This window comes from Anopheles nili, chromosome 2 (assembly GCF_943737925.1).
Source record: "Anopheles nili chromosome 2, idAnoNiliSN_F5_01, whole genome shotgun sequence".
Taxonomy (NCBI): domain Eukaryota; kingdom Metazoa; phylum Arthropoda; class Insecta; order Diptera; family Culicidae; genus Anopheles; species Anopheles nili.
This window is the reverse complement of record NC_071291.1, coordinates 24,969,362-24,987,670: the sequence shown is the minus strand read 5'-3', so window position 1 is coordinate 24,987,670 and position 18,309 is coordinate 24,969,362. Positions and strand designations below refer to the sequence as shown.

At 41.6% G+C, this 18,309-nt stretch overlaps 3 protein-coding genes across 3 annotated transcripts; all 3 read right to left on the bottom strand.

Annotated features, from left to right (window-relative positions):
* Positions 1-950: 950 nt before the first annotated feature.
* LOC128720511 (sodium-coupled monocarboxylate transporter 1-like) lies at positions 951-5,984 on the bottom strand. The gene is made up of 4 exons (XM_053814184.1): positions 5,934-5,984; positions 2,594-2,991; positions 2,220-2,530; positions 951-2,157 (listed from the first exon to the last, which is right to left on the bottom strand). The coding sequence occupies exons 1-4, from the start codon at positions 5,982-5,984 to the stop codon at positions 1,046-1,048; spliced, it is 1,872 nt and encodes a 623-aa protein (XP_053670159.1). The 3' UTR covers positions 951-1,045.
* Positions 5,985-8,187: 2,203 nt separating this feature from the next.
* On the bottom strand, positions 8,188-10,863 carry LOC128720228 (serine/threonine-protein kinase greatwall). The gene is made up of 5 exons (XM_053813891.1): positions 10,675-10,863; positions 9,609-10,610; positions 9,388-9,548; positions 9,239-9,322; positions 8,188-9,169 (listed from the first exon to the last, which is right to left on the bottom strand). Exons 1-5 carry the CDS (start codon positions 10,861-10,863, stop codon positions 8,188-8,190), a joined length of 2,418 nt encoding a protein of 805 aa, XP_053669866.1.
* Positions 10,864-12,575: 1,712 nt separating this feature from the next.
* Positions 12,576-18,073, bottom strand: LOC128720218 (uncharacterized). Its single transcript, XM_053813880.1, has 3 exons — positions 17,926-18,073; positions 13,834-13,980; positions 12,576-12,883 (listed from the first exon to the last, which is right to left on the bottom strand). Exons 1-3 carry the CDS (start codon positions 18,071-18,073, stop codon positions 12,576-12,578), a joined length of 603 nt encoding a protein of 200 aa, XP_053669855.1.
* Positions 18,074-18,309: the final 236 nt, after the last annotated feature.

The following is an 18,309-nucleotide window of genomic DNA, read 5'->3' as shown; positions in this document are numbered from 1 at the left end:
TGTTACCGTACCTGAAAGCACACCGAACCGCCGTTGGCGATCGAGCGACGTGCTACAAAGATCAATGGAAAAATACGCACCATGTTAATGTCCATCTGTCACTCGGTAGCCGCTTGGCTTACGGAATATCTACCATGACTTGCTGGAGCCAGGGTTGTAGGTACACACATTATGAGTCAAGTTCAAATGAGAATCTGAAATCGCCTCAGACGAGTCTACCTTCAAAAGGTGAGAGTAAATGATGTTGGCATTTTCTCACGAGGTGCGAACAACAGGTGCTTCAAACTCTTCGATCGCTTGGAAATGGCTTAGATAGAAACAATCTTCAGCATAGGCCAACAACGACAACGTTAGAAAGGCAATTTAAAGAGAAAAGAAATCCTTAAAATAAGCAACATCGCTTTCAAATTTTATTGCACTAATGTTATATAACAACAAGTTTGAAAAAAAACAAGAAAAATTGTAAATGCCACCATTGAATCGTGGCCCATTGCGCCTCAAAGCAGATGGAGGTATTGTCATCAATGCGCCTGAGAGTTATGCAATTTAAAAACAGCTGCTGGCAGCCGACTGAATAAAGCAACAATTACAAAAAGCCTTAAAATAAATCAATAAAATAAAAGGACCTTAGTACGTAGTGAAACAAAAAATTGGCCTTCTTTTGAAAGAATGTTGTAAAGTACACTATGATTTATTATTACTAAAAATGATTTTTCAAAATCTCTTGAATAATGGATCTGAAAATTCTTTTGAAATTATTCTTTTAAAAGATAAAATTTTGGCCTTGATGTATCATCTTAAAGTGAATCTCATTTTGCAAGAAACTATAAGTATAGCTCTAGTTTTCATATTTTTATACACTATTTATTCTATTCATTCTTATTGACTGGTTGAGCTTAAGCTTATTCACACCCTATAGTACATTTGAAACCTAACAAAACATCGGGCTTCTAGCTACAATTCTTAAATATAGGAACTATTACATCTGGCTATCACATTCCGTGGTTGATTGATCATTTACCAAACAACTATCAGCCTCCTAATCTCAACATTTTGGAACTGTTTCTTTCCAAACGACGGCAGAGCTGGCTGCCACCTCGAACGAGCCGAAGTGTTTGCCACTAAATGGACATCGAGAGTAAAGCCATCGCACTGCCGGGTGTATCATCTTCATATTGTACACGTCGTGGCTACTCCATGTAGCCAGACTGACCACAATCCCCGACAACACCGTAAGCACCGTTCCGAATACACCATAGTACATGAACGTGATCGAGTAGATTCGATCGAGCAGAGTAGTTGTCTCGATCACATTAACACCTTCCCCTAGCGCAACGACTAGCATCGACCCGTTGGATGAGCTCTGCTCTTCTGCCATCAAATCAGCGTAGCATCCCTCGATCGAAGTGTCCAGCAACGCCTCACTAACGTTGGTTTCGATGAGCCTTCCAACGACGATCCATAGAATCGATAAATGCGACGTCAGCATTCCCATGGCGGCACCCTTCCAATTTGCGAACGGAATGAACATTGCCAGCACAAACACACCGAGTAGTGGACCGGAAGTGGCCGAAATGATCAGCATAGAAGACTCTACCACACCGGACAGCAATCCCACGATAAATCCAACACCCATGATCAGCACGGCGTAGATTGTGCCCACGAGTTTTATCACGTTCAACTGGTGCCTTTCGCTCTTCTTTTTAAGCGCCGGTATCAACGATAGGAAATCCTCCCAAGTGACAGTGGCCAGTGAGTTGATGTTGGAGATGTTCAATGTAAGCGCCCCGTTAAACAGCGTTCCCACGAAGATGCCCCACACGCCGGGAACACTATCGAACCGGTCCACCATGAAGTACGGCAATATTTCGTCCATTTTCGCGATGACGTTCGCCTTCAAAGGATCGCAGTGCCAGTAGATGGCGTAGATGGCCATGCCCACGAACCATGGCAACGAGAACAGCAAGATCACTACCGGGATGTTCAACATCAGCGTACGTCGGATCTGGCTGAAAGTCGGCATGCTGAGGTAGCGCTGCACGAAGTTCTGCTGGCAACCCAGCAAGCTCAGCGAATTGAACAGCTCCCCCAGCCAGGCTGATGTCGTTGTAACGCGCAGATGCAGATCAGCAGCGAAGTTGAAAAACGCGAAACGATCTGCAATGGATGCAACTTTGTTAAGAGACCACCAGCAACATTCGTTCGGATAGCACTCGTACCATTTTCCGAGCTGATTGTCAATATTTTGCCAACACCTCCCACCGATATGCTGCAGTATATGATGATCCCCACCAGCATAGCCGTCATGCTGAGGCTTTGGATGACGTCTGCAGCAACTGCAGCCTTTAAACCGCCCAACGCGTTGAAGAAAATGCTGATCACCGTAATGGAAAGCAAGGAGACCCAGTACGGTACCCCTATGATCGTGTTTAGTGCAACAGTTGGGGTGTAGATTGTCACGCCTAGGCTCAGCAACGTCCGCAGAATGTATGTTCCCGATGCGAGACAACGCACCAAACGACTATTAAAGCTGGAATAACAACGTAAGTCAACATTCAATCATTTCTCATTTTGAACGCTGTAAGCAACTTACCGCAACTCTAAGTACTGATACACGGACGTGATGCCGAGATCGAAATACACCGGTATGAACACGAAGCATACGATTGGGTAGGCAGTGATGACACCATACAGGGACTCCCACATGGCCGATCCTCGGTAGAAGAACTCGCTCGGATAGCCCAACACCGAGATGACGCCTAGCGTACCGCGGGCTATCGAAAGCATCATCGCCAGGGTGGAAATGTGGCCCGCACCGAACACATAATCCTGCTTGCTCTTGCTGTTAGTGCTGCGCCGGAAAAGCCGCTTTCGAATCGGTATCAGTGCTGATATTACCACAAAGGACACAAAAACGACGTAGTTCCACACATCCCCGGTAGCGTCGCTAGCTTCGGACTGCTGTAGCTGCTCGTCGGGCAGCACCTGGTCCTGGAATGGCAAACGAAACGATTGTTACAATGGCGGGAACGTGAATGGCCGCTGGAAGCAACACTAAGTCGAAAATTAGACCCAGTTAGCCCATCATCATCCGCTGCCCCATTATCATTGTCAGTGCGATCGTGGTGAGTTTGCCACAGATAAAGCCCAAATTAGTAGCCCCCGCTAATCACCGCCATTTACCGCCGCGCACACACCGGATACTCGGGTACCGTTACAAAGATCTATCATAATTCTACGGTCTACTCCGAGCGCCGCACGTTACAGTATGTTTCGCTTCCGCGTAGTATACGTAGGTTGCTGGGCGAACGGTGCCATCACTCCGTACACGTGGCCCTAACGGCGGCTCTGCGAGTGATGAACCGGCGCGCGGTGCAATTACTGCTGCTAGACCTTGTCGCGAGGAACTGATTGAACTGTCGCGAGGTTGCTCGACGGAATTTTGAAAATTCGTCGCACTCAGAAGTTCTCGTGGCTTAAGGTGGAGAACGGCGTAAGGAAATTTGTTGCAGTCCGATAACTAACTACGGGCAATTTGGGATAAATTGGCGCGAAATCTTACTGTGCAGCTACCGTAGAGCTTAGTTGCGATGCTTTAACTGTCCGGTAATTATCCATCACGCTTAGTTCTTCCCGCAGCAAACGTACATTTAAATGTTATATTATCGTTAGTTTCATCGAGCTACGCGAAAGTAGTAAATAGTCTAGACTGTTCATTCGAAGCCCTAGCAACTTATTCTCATCAACTGAACACAACTCATTCTCGTTCAACGTGTTTCAAAGAATTCGCTAGAAATGCATATTTGCTCAGATCGAAGTACTGATGCGCAGCATTTTGTATCCCCGCATTTTGATACAAATGTACGCTTCGAAGACATGTTCAAAGATCCATGATATCATCGTGATATCGAACTGCCTACTTGACTCAATCTTACGCCTAGACGTCGCTGGGGGGAATTCCAATATTGATCCCGGAAACACATGCCTATTTTATCATGTTCAGTATTATTCAGATCAATATTGATCCCGAGAACACATGCACATTTTATCATTTGTGGCCCCCCTTGGTGAGCGCAAATATACGAATATAAACAAACTTGCAGTGAAAGCTAAATTGACGCGACGTAGACGATAAGATTCACCAGTAATAATAGCGCTAAAAGTGAAACACCGTTTGCAAAACGTCTGTCTGGAAACATACGATGTCCTCAAGTGGAATGGATTTTTCCCACTTGCAAACAGGGAAGCTTTTGGATTTTCACGATGACCAGTCTCATTCACACGTACCGTCATTGCAATAGCGCAGATGAGTGATCGAACGTAAAATAATAAATTTCTGACAAATGATGATGAAATCTTGTTAATTTTGCAATTTACTTATAGCTATAATCACCGCCATACAAATCGCTTGGCATCCATAATCTATCTGTACACTCGGCACAACTGGTAGGCCATATACCTCGCACTTTCACGCGATCTTTGGCACTCGCTTATCAATGGTAAACCATTAACCATTAGTACAATGTGATTACAAACGTATCACCAGTACAAGCCGCTCGTACATGCATGCTCTGCAAGTTTCCGATCATTACTTAACCTCGGTTTCGACCCTCACTAGAGTTCTTATTTAAACAGCTTATGCCAATTTGAGACACATTTTCCGTCAAGATTCCATACCATATCACAATCGTTATTATCGCCGTCGCGTCTTCCAATACGGCTAATTCGGCAAGCGCGGCACAACCAACACTTCTCCAGTCACTATCGAAAAGAGCTAAATTTTTCACCGCACTTGAAACGTGCAACACTCACGTGCGACTACTACTGAATGCTAGCGTAGGTTTTTTTCCTATGATACCTCGCGTTAGCAAATGCGCGAGCTCAGCAGAAGCGAATTATTAAAAAAAAAACACTCCGTTCTACACCATGATCGTGGCGTAAGGAAATAACTTTCGTGAGCTTTTCCTCCGTTGCCAACAGACTGGTGACCTTGAAGAATTGGCCAGCAGAAATAAAAGCTCGTCAGTTTACTAAACAGCTTAGTAAAACACCGTGCATCGCGTGGTTAGTGTTGCACATCCCGCCGATGCAAGCACATTTCTCTCGTGCTTGCACTTTTCTCTCACTCTCTTTCTCTTTCTCTCTTCTCGCTCTCTGTATCTCTCTCTCTCTCTTGGGCTCTTTCACTTTACGGCACTAGCCATCAATTAACTGCCGCGGAAAAAGGTGTTGAAACAGGTCGAAGGCAGCAGTGAGAGATGGCAGTGCCGTGTCTCAGAACTCTACGCGACGGTACAACGGTGGCACTTCTAGCAGCGAAGCGGTCACCGGTTGTGATAACACTGAAACAATGGAACAAATTTCTCCCGATTTTTATATCCGTCCACCCGACACCCGGTGAGGTGTGGCGCATGTGGATGGAAGGTCTACTATTAGATATACTAATGGGTGTTGGCCATCACGCCTTTACTACAAGCGTTCTACTAACGCGGATCTATCAAGTTGTGCTGCATAAGAAGGACATCGCCGATTGTGTCAGAGTCTTCAGCTGTTGTAGCAACTGATGTTAACATTGATGGACCGATGTTCAGCGAAACTGTCCCTTATCGGCAACGTATTGTTTTCGAAATTCTTTTCGCGTGATCCGAATTGCAACACACAGGTTTCAACAGACAGGAACTGGCATGTTAAAACTACGTTTAAACGTATTGTAATATTTGCCATTTCTCGGCCGGAATGTGGCACTAGAGATAAAATCACCTGGGGATTCATTCGTTCGTGGCTTGAATATATACATCAATGATTTGTAGAATATTAAACCACTTTGTCATCAACTTCGGAAATTAATTTGCAGTTGATGGTATACCCTAGAGAAAATTAGTGTAAAATCAAAGAGTGAAACAACTAAATCGATAACCACTCACGCCACTTACCCGGAAGTACAGATTACAAAATCGGAACAAGGAAATATTTCGGCCCCACATGTTTCGGCCCACACGCAAGTGATGAAAATTTCAGTATACACCACAGATCCCTTAACGCCCGTCTTTATCGGAAAGCTATCTCAACGGTGTAGGCTTAATTGACTGCCTTGTCAAAACATCGATTTTCACAAACACGATGCGATTCAGAAACCTGTCGGTGTTTCTTATCATATGCAAGCAACACACTGGTTTGATTGATCTGGCGATAAAAACTTCTGATCACCGCTATTGCACATTTATGCCTAATACTCCCATCTGCTTCGTTATATGTATGAATTCACATTCACATTTCTTTTTATCTAATTCGCTGTGTTGCGAATTAAATATATGTACGTCTAGCGTGATGTATTCTGAGATCACTATGCCACAGCCACAAATCCCATGTTGAACAGCTAAGCGCCACCCGTTTCCGATACGATCGAAGATTACCTTTCGACTACTGGCTATCAACTGTTCAGATTAGTTACAGACTCGTCGGAAGGCTCCAACCGCTATCTAGCTGTGATCAACTGACCAGCTCAAAATGCGCTGGCTAGCTGCTTGTTGTCACTAATTGAACCTACTTCGTAGGAAAAATTTCTAACTACATTTCCTCCTCTTGCCCGTGTTCAGGCCACACGTGCCCACGTGTAGATCATGTCATAGTGTGTGGGGGGCGAGAAGTGCATTGGAAGAATTGTTGCCAGAATCACGACTACGGTCACATGTCGCGAGAGAAAGAAAGACTATTGCACTAAATTATTATGTTTAACAGCAATTGCCATGCATGAGCTCAGCGTTCGCGACTATTGGGCAGCGCGGTTGTATCGACCGAGCTGCTTTAGCAGCATTTTTTAGTCTCAAAATAATGCAAATCCTCTGTTTGCATTTGTAGTCTGTAGATGCGAGTTATGAAATGTATTTTTATACTAAGAGCACCCAACAAATGAAATGATAATGTGTATTCTAATAAAATTCCACGGTCACTTTCAAACGTTTACTTACCAATGCATCCGGGTCCACGTGCAGTCAATAATCTAATGCTTAGTACTAGTTGTTTTATCCGATTTCATTCGGGTTAATGTTGGTTTAAGGATTTCCTTTTTCGTTAATTTAATGGTTATTTCTTTTGAGCGTGTTTGTTAGCGTGCTTTTGTAGTTTTACAGAGCTGCAGCCTCGTGTGTACTTTGTAATGAATCAATGTAATTAAGTCATATATGTGCCTTTTATGCTCTCTACAAACGTTCAAAATGTATGTATATGTTGGTAATTCGTATATTCCACCAATAAGCAATTTTGATTATGAATAAAACATATCCATTTTGATTATGAATAAAACATGTAATCCAGCGTCGTTTAGCAGCGTCACGAGGTTTTTTTCGGCACCGAATGAAAATCTACCATGAAGATTTAGGAAGCTAAATATATAAAATAACAATATGTTCGAATATATTCGCAAATATGTCGAAGAATACACAATGCAATTAAATTTCCCGTTACGAATTGTCTATTTATTTTTATCATAATTTTATAACACATTTAACATACACCCACGATAATAATTGTTGTGACTTAGTGAATTTGTAATTTTCTTATTTTTTTTTTGTTTCTTCTCGCGACGCATGGATGACCTGTTGAGCAGTTATGATAGCGTTGTATAACTACCATAATCCTAGAATGAATTCACAAAACTCAAACTCGCCTCCGTTTAACGACTGCAAATCCTTATCTTTTTCTACCGATCTACTGTTTGATGAAGCCTCGATGCCGGAACATTTCATCAAACGAAGTCTGTATGCGAAGGAAATGTTTGCTCTCATTGCAAGCATGTTATCAAGATTGACCCAGTTTTTATTGCTAGTTCCTCAGTCCATTAGCTAGTAAAGCATCTATTGAGATTCACCTTGGCGAACACAACGTTTAACCCCACAGCAATCGAGTGATTTTCTTCATTACCTTAGCTACAATATCACATACTTCTAGAATTTCTTGATTTAAAATTAATTTAACACAAACGAAATACCCACGAATGAGACTAATTGTCATAACATGCCAACATAAAATCTAAGATCCCGTTCATTATCAACCAATTTTTATCCTAGACTACAATGATTCACATTACAGGAACAACTCACAATACTCCATTCCTAGCGACCAGTTTCCAGCTGGGCTCCAATTAGAAGTCCAATTCAATATCTCACATACAATGCGATATGCTCACACTCAAAACGCATCCATATTAAAATTGGACAGCTTCAAGTGCTGCAAAACGTTACGTGCCTCGAAGTATCCAGTGTCCAGCGGATCATCCGGATTCGGAATGAAAGGTGGTTCCATCGAGCCCATGTTTTTCCAATCGACACTCGAAAAGTACGCCATTTGTTGCATTTGTTCGGCAGCTGGTCGTTTTGTAGGATCCATTTCCAGCAGTTGCTCAACCACATCGACCGCCTCCGTTGACAGCGATTCTTCGCCCGTCGGCCATTCGATGTTCCGCCCGAGAATATTTTCAAACACCTTCTGTGGTGTCTCGTCATTGAACGGAGGCACTCCGGTCAGAAATTCATATAAGCAAACGCCTAACGCCCACCAGTCCACCGCCGGACCGTGGCCTTGCTGTAACAGCAGCTCGGGTGCGAGATAATCCGGTGTGCCCAGTATTCGTTCATCAGACCCCATCGGAGCCCTACGCACCGACTTTGGAGTACGGAATGGAGTTTTAATTGCTTTCGGTGTGTTTTCAACCACTGGTACACAAGCTTCACCGCCGGCCGTAATATTGGTCGTACATATTGGTGACATCACAGATTCGTCCGGCATTTTCATGAAATGGGGCGGAAGGGCTTCGCCTGAGGTTTTGATTTTTCGGGACTGCTCAATCGAAGATGGTAGCTGGAAACGAGTACTTTTTAGCTTCCCCAGCTGGCCACCTTCGCGGCGTATCTTTTGCGAAGACACAGGAGTCGAGAACATAACGTTAGCGATCGCATTCTCGCCGGTTTGCAACTCATCGTCGGATAACGAGCGCACTTTCAGCACACCCTTAATTGGCGAGGTTGCCTTTCGTTTCTTAGGTGTGCTACGGTGCACTTCGCCGCAAATATCCAGCACATCGATCTCCTGCGTTAACCCGGTACTGGCAGCTTCTGATTCGGAAGCCAGGGAATCCACTCGGCTTACCAGATGGCGGCCCCTCTTGATACCTCTAAAATTCGAGCGCACCACGGTAGATTAAATAATCAAACTCCTAGTAAACAAGGAAACACATGCTTACCTGAAATATTCTGGTCTTTTAAACGCCCGAATTCCATGTCTCACAGGAGAATGTGAAGATTCGGTTATATTGCTTAGGCTGTAACTGGAATTATGAAACAACCTTAATATGGGTCTCACACTAAATGAATTTCCACATCCAACACTTACCTTCGGGAAAAATCGGAACTAAAATTTTCATCCTTATTGGTGTGATTCGAGGATTCAACCTTCTCGATTGCTGATATTTCGTATGGTATGTTTGAAATGTCACTCTTTCTACTGGACACACCGGAATCTTCCGTATAGTTACGATAAAGTTTTTTGGAAACCTACCGACATAGAAATCAAATTAGTCAATAGAAAATGAACTGTATCAGGCAATTACTCACCATTAAACACTCGAATGGATCCTTCATCATTCCCTCCTTTTCGTTGGCACAATTGATGCTATCGACATTCTCTTTTTCATTCGTCGGAGCATCAGTCTTCACCAACCGCAAGCGGACTTCTTGCACCGATTCGTAGCTTCCACTGGAGCTGGTTTTGCCGTCCTCGCTGGAATTGCACGTGTAGTACGAGGAAGAATCAAATTTTTCCTCTAAAATCGTTCCTTCGCTACGAGACTTCAATTCCTCGACTGTGCTAACATTCTGCTCAGCGGAAAAAAACGGACTCACACCAGACATTTTGCTGTCGTTCTGTTGTTTTGAATTTCCAAATGAACTGTCCGATTCGTGGTCAGAAATCTGCCCCCTGTTTGGCAAATTAGTGCTACCGACAGTGGCGATCGCATCTGCTGCAATACGTTTATCATGCGAACCGAACGACAGGTGCGATGTTAGCGAAAGTAATTGACCAGGCGTGCGAGCGTTCAGATTTGGCGAACAGTTGATCAAGTCCGAGATCTCGAGATCTCGTCGCATTTCGATACGGCTGAGGCCAAAATCGGTTAGCTTAACATGCCCGGAAGCGGCAACGAGCATGTTGTCCGGCTTAATGTCACGATGGACGATCCCGTGTCCGTGCAGGTACTGCAGTGCTAGACAAATTTCAGCGGCGTAAAATCGCGCCGTAACTTCATCAAAGAAGCCAAACATTGTTAACAAAGACTTGAGATCCCCACCAACCATATATTCCATAACAAGGTACACAGAGGACAGAGTTTGAAGCGAATAATACAGATTCACGCAAAATGGACTTCGCGAGAGCGCCAAAGCGTTCCGTTCCGTTATCACCTGAGACACCATGTTTTTGTTAATCATTTCCGTTTTCTGCATTACCTTGATGGCGTAAAGTTTGTTTGGGTCACTATTTTTACAGCCCAAAAACACCTTTCCGAATGCTCCACGGCTGATTGGCTTTAAAATGCAGAAATCCCTGATCGTTGGAAGCTGCAGAAAACGAGGAATATTGAATAAAGCAACTCAAGAGAGCAACGTAGCATTTATACATTACCATGGCGCTGACTGTTTCACAATTTTGCGCGGTAAAGTTTTCCAACGTGCGAAATATTGAATCATTTCCCGGGCTTGTATTGTTATTGCCGCAGCCCGCCAGTGCCAAAGTTACTTTTTTCTTCGGCGTTGTGTGATGCTCACCAGCCATACACGGTTTGCTATCAGTTTCCACTACCAATTGCGCCATCACTATTATGTTATTAATTTCGACATGCGTTTCTTATCAACGAAAAATCGCATTACGGCATAGATATACAACAATATATTCTTTTTATGGCGGACAACACACGTTTCTTCGATCGTTGCTTTTGACCGTTTTTTTAGAAATGTCTAACATCAACCATTAACATGATATGTCAAATAAACGTCAAACGTCAAATACCGATTATTCGGTAATGGATTATTCGGTACATCTGGTACAAAATTTAAATGAAAAAGCATACATAGCTTTATTACGAAGAAAAAATAGTTGATCTATAAGGCACTCACTGATAAATAATGCCTGGCACATTTTGTACAAATAATGTCTCCATAGCTTCAAACAAAGACACTACATTTATACAGCTCTCTTCAACGTAAAATCATATCAATAATTATGGCTGCGTACTTACATTTGTTTCAAAAGAGAATAATCGAAGTAAATGGAAATAGCGGTTACTATTTTCAAAAGAGAAGATAAGGGCAATTCCATGCGCTAAGCAGAGCTAAAAAGCATACGTAGATCAAATAAATTTATTCACAGAATAATTCAGTTTACAATCTTTGCTAACGGTAAGGTAATTTGTATGTTCGTAAAATAGAGACTTTATGCGTTATAATTTATTACTATAGCTAGCCAAGGCCTTCGATTCTTTCCGTTAAGATTTACTTCGGATTCATTTATGAATTTATGTTTCATATACAGGAAATATATTTTTAAAGATTGTAATGTATTGTAATGCGTTTATAAATCACACAGCATTTATCATAAGTGCAAACTTGTAGCTTCCAAGCTCCTTTTTAATGTTTAGTTTTGGGAAAAATAAAGAAAGTCACCTACTTTTACAATCCTATTTTGTAAGTATACATGCTTCTCCACAACACTAGACCTTAATAAATATTTGTAATCATGTATACAACAATGAGAGCCACTTGTTGGCCTAGTTATCTTAATATTACACATAGACCATTTGCATTTTGAGCAAAATATTTACAATCACGACAAAACATTTAGATCTTACAAAAAGACATCAATTTTTGTTGATAGTAAAAATAAATTTCGTTGTTAGTTTCCATTTATGATTAAGACTTTTATACCAAATAAATAAATTGATTTACTTCAAGTTGTCTTAATGCGTTTTTAAACTGTCGGTATTTAAATAAAAATGCTTTAAGATTCATGCTTTTGTTGCTTGTAAATAATAATTCTCTCGATAATGTGAACATTAAACATTTTAATTTTTTTTTGCTGAATAAAAAATGTATTGATTATTTTTTTTAAATTTAATTTGCTACGTAAAGACAACAGTGACCTAAGAGTATCGAATTTAAAATCAAAACAAATTACAAAAACATGGTTCTGAAGATATGTTTTGAATACTATTTCATGTTTAACCTTACTCAACTCTTTTTTATCTATATTTGCTCCGTGTTTCTAGATTTTTATTTTGCCTAGCTCTTTGCAGAAAAATATGCTTGTTGAATATCCCATCATTATTACACTCTATTAAGGCCTACGCGGTGCTTGAACGTGATTGTATAATTGATGTTTAATTCGATTTTTGTTCTTATTTTTTAAGTTCTATCCAAAATACATTGCAAGCATGAAGATCCGAGTGCTGAATCTATAATCACTTATATTTGCGTGCAACGTGCAATGTGTGCTTCCATCCTATTGACTCATTGCGATGAGTTGGCATTTCAAAGCATCGTAAACCAACGGTCAACCGAAAAGGTTCTATCCATCAGCAACACCGCCAAAGAGATCAGCCAACCAGATGTAACAATCGTAACAGTTCCGCTGCAGTGATGCTCCTGTTTATTTTCATAAAACTCAGCTTCCTCATCGCACAAGCATACTCTATATGTGCTATTTCCGTTGCTGTTTAGCATGCTGCTGGTCAGGAACGTTTTGCTCACAAGCGTCGTTGTCGGTTTGGTAACGTTCTCGATGGCGCACATCATGCCGTAATCGCACTGGGCAGATTCCGCACAGAGATGACGTAAACCTGAGATTAAATAATGGAAATCAGAATGCCCTTTAATGCTAGAGAACACGCATTAGAGAATATCGACTCTATCGTACAAGTTCAATTTTCTTCTAAATCTTAAAATGTTTATCTTCAATCTTATAAATACGTACAAATTTTTAAAAGAATACAATAAATCTTTGCACATATGTATGTACACCAAACAAATGTATTTGATAGAGTTATGAACCAGTTTGTAAAAGATAGCTGGCAACTCATATAGCAGATGCATTGAAATAAACAACAAAGAAATAAACAACGGAAAATCCTACTGGTGTTGACGAAAAAGTGACTGTACCATCGTATATGTGAAAAAAATGATATACAAATGTTGACAAATAATGATAAAACCATGCTTATAATTCGTAAAAAAAACTGCTGTAGCTTTTCTGCAACGTATCGTGTCTCGTAAATAACACCATTTTGCATTCGGAACGGGCTAGCTAAAACTAGGCCTAGGAAGGTCATGCAACGGTTCGAGCTCAATGCCCTTATGCAATCTTGAGAACAGTTTCGCCATTTTAAGTAACAGGAGGTTTGGCGAACAGTGAATGAACAGACCGTATCGAGCTAAATCAAGGCACAACCCCGCAACCTTTGGCAAAGCAAAATTGCAACTGCATGTGATCCAAGTCAAACGATTTGAAAGCAAAACGGAAGCTTCCGACAAATTTATTGCTCAAACGCAAATCACCTCCGCTACAGCCGACTGGAAATGTTTTCTTTTACACGCTCCTTGGCCTATCAGTTTCTTAGTGGGAAGTATTCCTCACGCTGCACCTAAATCTGTTGCATGTTTCCAGATTTTCTCGACGAAAGGACGCCCCTAAGCGCTCGCATACACTTGCATATCCATGTCGAGTAAACATTCTTATTACATGCTATCGTAGCGGCTCAAATTTCCGGATCCACACAGGCTACCCTCTTACCTTTATATTTGGCCGAGCATAATCCATTCACGGGTGCTTTGAAATCACCGCACAGGCATCGCATTTGATAATCGATCGGGTCGACGACGCAACTCGTATTTTGTATCGTACTGCAATCTGCATGGTTTGAGCAGCCTTTAGCAACCACTATCGAGAGAATAAATGAAATAAATTATTATCCTCTGATCGTAAGACAATAAAATTTTTTTGCTAGTGTTTTAATTTTATTTGGTGATGTATTGAATATTGAAATCAGTTCAGAAAAAAAACACAAGCCACTTACAGGTGAAATCGCGTCACAGCCATGCATTTAGCAGTTTAATGGGGTTCGAGATCGAAGATAAGCCAGCAGGAGCCTACGCCAAAAACTTAAGCTTTATGAAACGGATAATCAAGGTGAAGGCAGAGATGAACTAACCGTAGGGCATTTTAATACACCCGCCAAATAACCAGTGTGCAACTTTCGTGCCTAGGTTCAATTACAATTCTGACAAATTCAAAACGAGACATCACGTTTTCCAAGCAAGGAAAGTATAGGAGGAAGGGATTAAAAATTTCTTCAGCGGTGCATTCATTTTTTGTGCCAGCTTGCACCATACACCGTTGACCTGCGAGCACATGTTTGAAGTAATTTGAAGCAATTTCGTTTCACCGATTTCTTCAAGCTTAACATTTCTTCTACCAGTCACGGTAAACAACGTAACCCATCGTTGTTGATGACGATCAAAGATAAAAGGGTAGCTTTTCATTTTTTTTAACTCCCTCTCTTTCTCTCTCTACCTATTTTTGTTTGTAACGTGTCGCTGTCGATGCCTATAATTCAGCTAGCTTTAGCCTTGTGATAAAAGCATAAATTATACATGATTAAGCGCAACAAGGTATGCTTCACGTGTATGGATTTTATGTTTATGGCCGATTTCTTATCAAAATTATAGTGAATGCTTTACATCTTTAGCTAAGGTGCATTTCAAAAGTCAAAACTGGCTCAAAAAAGCAAACCAATTAAGCAAATGCATCAATTGCATTCACGTTTATATGTGTATACGTACTATATGTTTGAATATATATGTTTTTATACTATTGAAATAAAACGTTTAGCTTGTTTTAATGGTGTATACATTTGTTTCTTTGAAAATGCATAGTTATTAATAATCAATATGTTTTTTATGATTGAATTTTTCGCGATTAAAATGATAAAATAACTAAAACAATTAGCAGCAACCTAAACTCATTTGCATTTTAATTACGTGCATTAAAAGCTGTAGATATATATTCGTTAGACGTAACATTCTACAGAAAATTTGCTTAAGAAATATTTTACTCTAGCTCAAATACTATCAGGAAATATCAAATTCCAACAAGTGATTTTTACAATATTCTTCATTTCCTTTCGTCATAATAAAACATAAGTAAAGACACACGAGACAACATGATCGGCAGTAAACGAGGCAATCATGTACCGGTTTGTAAGCCAATCATCTAGTAAACTTGATCAACCGCGTCGATAGTTTCAATTAGCTTGGCGCCATTTAATATTTATCAAGATTCCGATAATCATGCAATTAATTCGAACACCCGCACCGTTAATCCGCCGTCCGTGCCACCACGGAGACGGTGCCAGACGGAACATGTTGTGTTTTGCCGTCCTCGGCATTGGTTGCCGTGTTCGGTCCGATTGTCAGCGTTCGGGAGACGATAAATTTCCACGTTTTTGCATAATCCCACTATGCTGGGTCCACACCCAGCCAGGACTATGCGTTTAGCGACGAGCGATTTCCCGGTCGAAGCTAAGTGCCAATCTGTTGATTTGGCTCGCTCATTTGCCGGCAAACTAGCATCAGGAAGGCGCTAGCCCATGCAAACGGAGTTGTTAATTTGTATTCAATTATTCGGTATTTATACAGGCAAGCATTGTTGGCGCACCTTTTTTCTCGCTTATTAGCGCAATTAGGCCGTGAAATGGGCACGGAGTAGTAAACTCCGTCTCGGCATTGGCATAATCCGCGGTGACTATTTTGCGTTATCTTGTGCAATGCTCTGCGACATTCAGCGTCCATTCGGCGAAAAGAAGGAGGTATTATTTCGCTTGATATTATCTGATCACGGAACACGACCTGTTCCCCGTAAGCAAAGCTTATTTACCAACGCGCAAAGGTATGGTATTAGCTAGTGGCATGCATCGCAAACCCCATCGCGTACTGCTTCACATCGAGGACGACCGCATTCATTAACATTCCTCCCGTTCAGGTAAGGAATGTGTGCGGGACGAATTCCTTCCATTGCTCGCGAGTTCATCCTATGCCCCAAAACCGAATTTACGCACGCACACCATCCTTCGGTAGCGGTACGGTTCGCGCACGTGCACAATCTGCCCGGATTTTGTGCCCCTGGTGCGGCGGAAGTAGATATGGGCCAACGCTTGGTCGCGCGTGGTCAAGCATTGCGACAATGGCTCTGACTGGGCTGGGCTGTTCTGGGGTTGGTAGCTCGGTTGAGGTCGCCATTTTTGCGTGATCCGTGAGCGACGACTATCCAAGGAGGGCCACCAACTCGCAAACACTCCCTGGCGCTACTGGGCGATCAGCTCAACGCTGCGATGCCTTAATCTGTGGCTTTTTGTTTCGCGTGTATTACAGGTGATTAGGGCTTTTATGCTCCAATAGGAAATGGAAAAATTCCATTTCGATAGCCCGCCCCGGTAGCCGCGCCGAGTCGCGAATCACATGTTGAACAGGCGGGCTGCGTTATAAACGTCCATCCACCCGACGTACGTACGGATAGCACCGGAAGGTTTCAACACGCCGGCAAAAATGTGCTTTCGCCAGCGTGGTCAATTTGGTGGAAAAAAAAATAATTCAACCTTCCGGACGATTGATTGTCATAATTTGCGCAAAAGAGCAAACTTGAGAAATAATCTTTATAATTTTTCGCTCTCGACGTAAAGAACTGTGCAAACACGCACATGGGACGGTAATTTTCTCGAAAGCATTTCATAATGAAAATGATAATTTCGTTGATTAATACAGAAGATTGGCCAGTTCCGTGCAATGTCCGTCACGGTTCGAAATGTGACCCTGCCCGAAAGTAGACGCTAAATCAACTGTCTACTACTGCAGAGGGAAGTGATTTTGTGTGAACATAATCGTAATTAAAATGTGATGAATCAGACCGTAGACTTGGGCTCCATTAGGTGCTCGACAGCTTGATTTGCTGGGAGTTTTAATCGCTACCGCATTCAAAATAATTTAGCAAGGAAGCACTAAACATTAACGTTTTAAATAGTGTAGTCAAGAAGTTATACTAAGTTTCATACATTTTCATTTTTTTAGTTATAATCGAACGATTAACCCAGTGCAAACAGACAATTATTAAATATGAACACAAAAACTAAAAAAATGGAATAAATTTAACAACTAATTCAACAATGCTTGAAATACTAAGCGATAGTATTTTAATATATAATTTGATATAAAGCGCTACGAAATATTTTTAAGCGATAAGTTTGTATCTCAAAAATTTAATACAAGCACTAACATAGAAATAAAAAATGATATCTTTAAATTCAACAACTGGTTATTAGTTGTTCATGAATTTTGCAATAATTTTGTCCTGCTAGTGCTTATAAAAATTAATAGTAGCAAAAGGTTAAAAATATATTTTTTTTATCTGATCAATCCCAAAATATTTTTATATGGCTTATCCTGAGAACATTACAAACAGAAAATTATCTATTGGAATTCAATTCCTTTGCGAAAACTTCGATATACCGTCTAGCTTGTATCGATAGTTTTTAGCCTTAAACAAGCAATATCACAATAACAAGAGCAAATAAACATCTTGCCATCAAGATTTGAAGAAATAGCTAGTTAACTTAATCATTCCAACTCATAAAGCGAAAGCTCCTTCCTTAGAACTTAAGCCGTTTAGTCTTCTCCCGACTATACGTTAAGATCGGAATGGTTTTGGCGAGGAAACTGGTTAAAAATAAATCCAATAATCGAGCATTTACTACAATTTGGTCACTTTTAGTCACTGTCATGTTTAGCTGTGCTGTATTTCTTGCAGCATAAACATGAACTCTCGGTTTCTTACCCGGCGGTGGTGTTGGCGGTGCCTGTTGATTCGTGTTCGACTTCCCGAACGTGGTCAGCGCCGACGAGCTGACGCCAAACAGCACTATTAACACCGCGAACAGTGCACTAATGCTTCCGCAATGTGTCATTTGCTTGAGTGGCCCCATGTTGGCTTGCCGTGCGTCACTGGCACACGCCGACGGGCTATTTCAAGCGTCGTTCCCGGAAGCTTGTCGTCCCTACAAACCACGTACGGCACAGGACACGTTACTATGTGGTCACCCTGCGTTGCGCGGATGGCTTTCGCATTCGATTTCGCACACCGCGCGAACTAATGAGTCGTTTCTGCTTACGTACGGTTACGGATCCAGACGGATACTTCTACAGGTCGTTCGATCGGCGG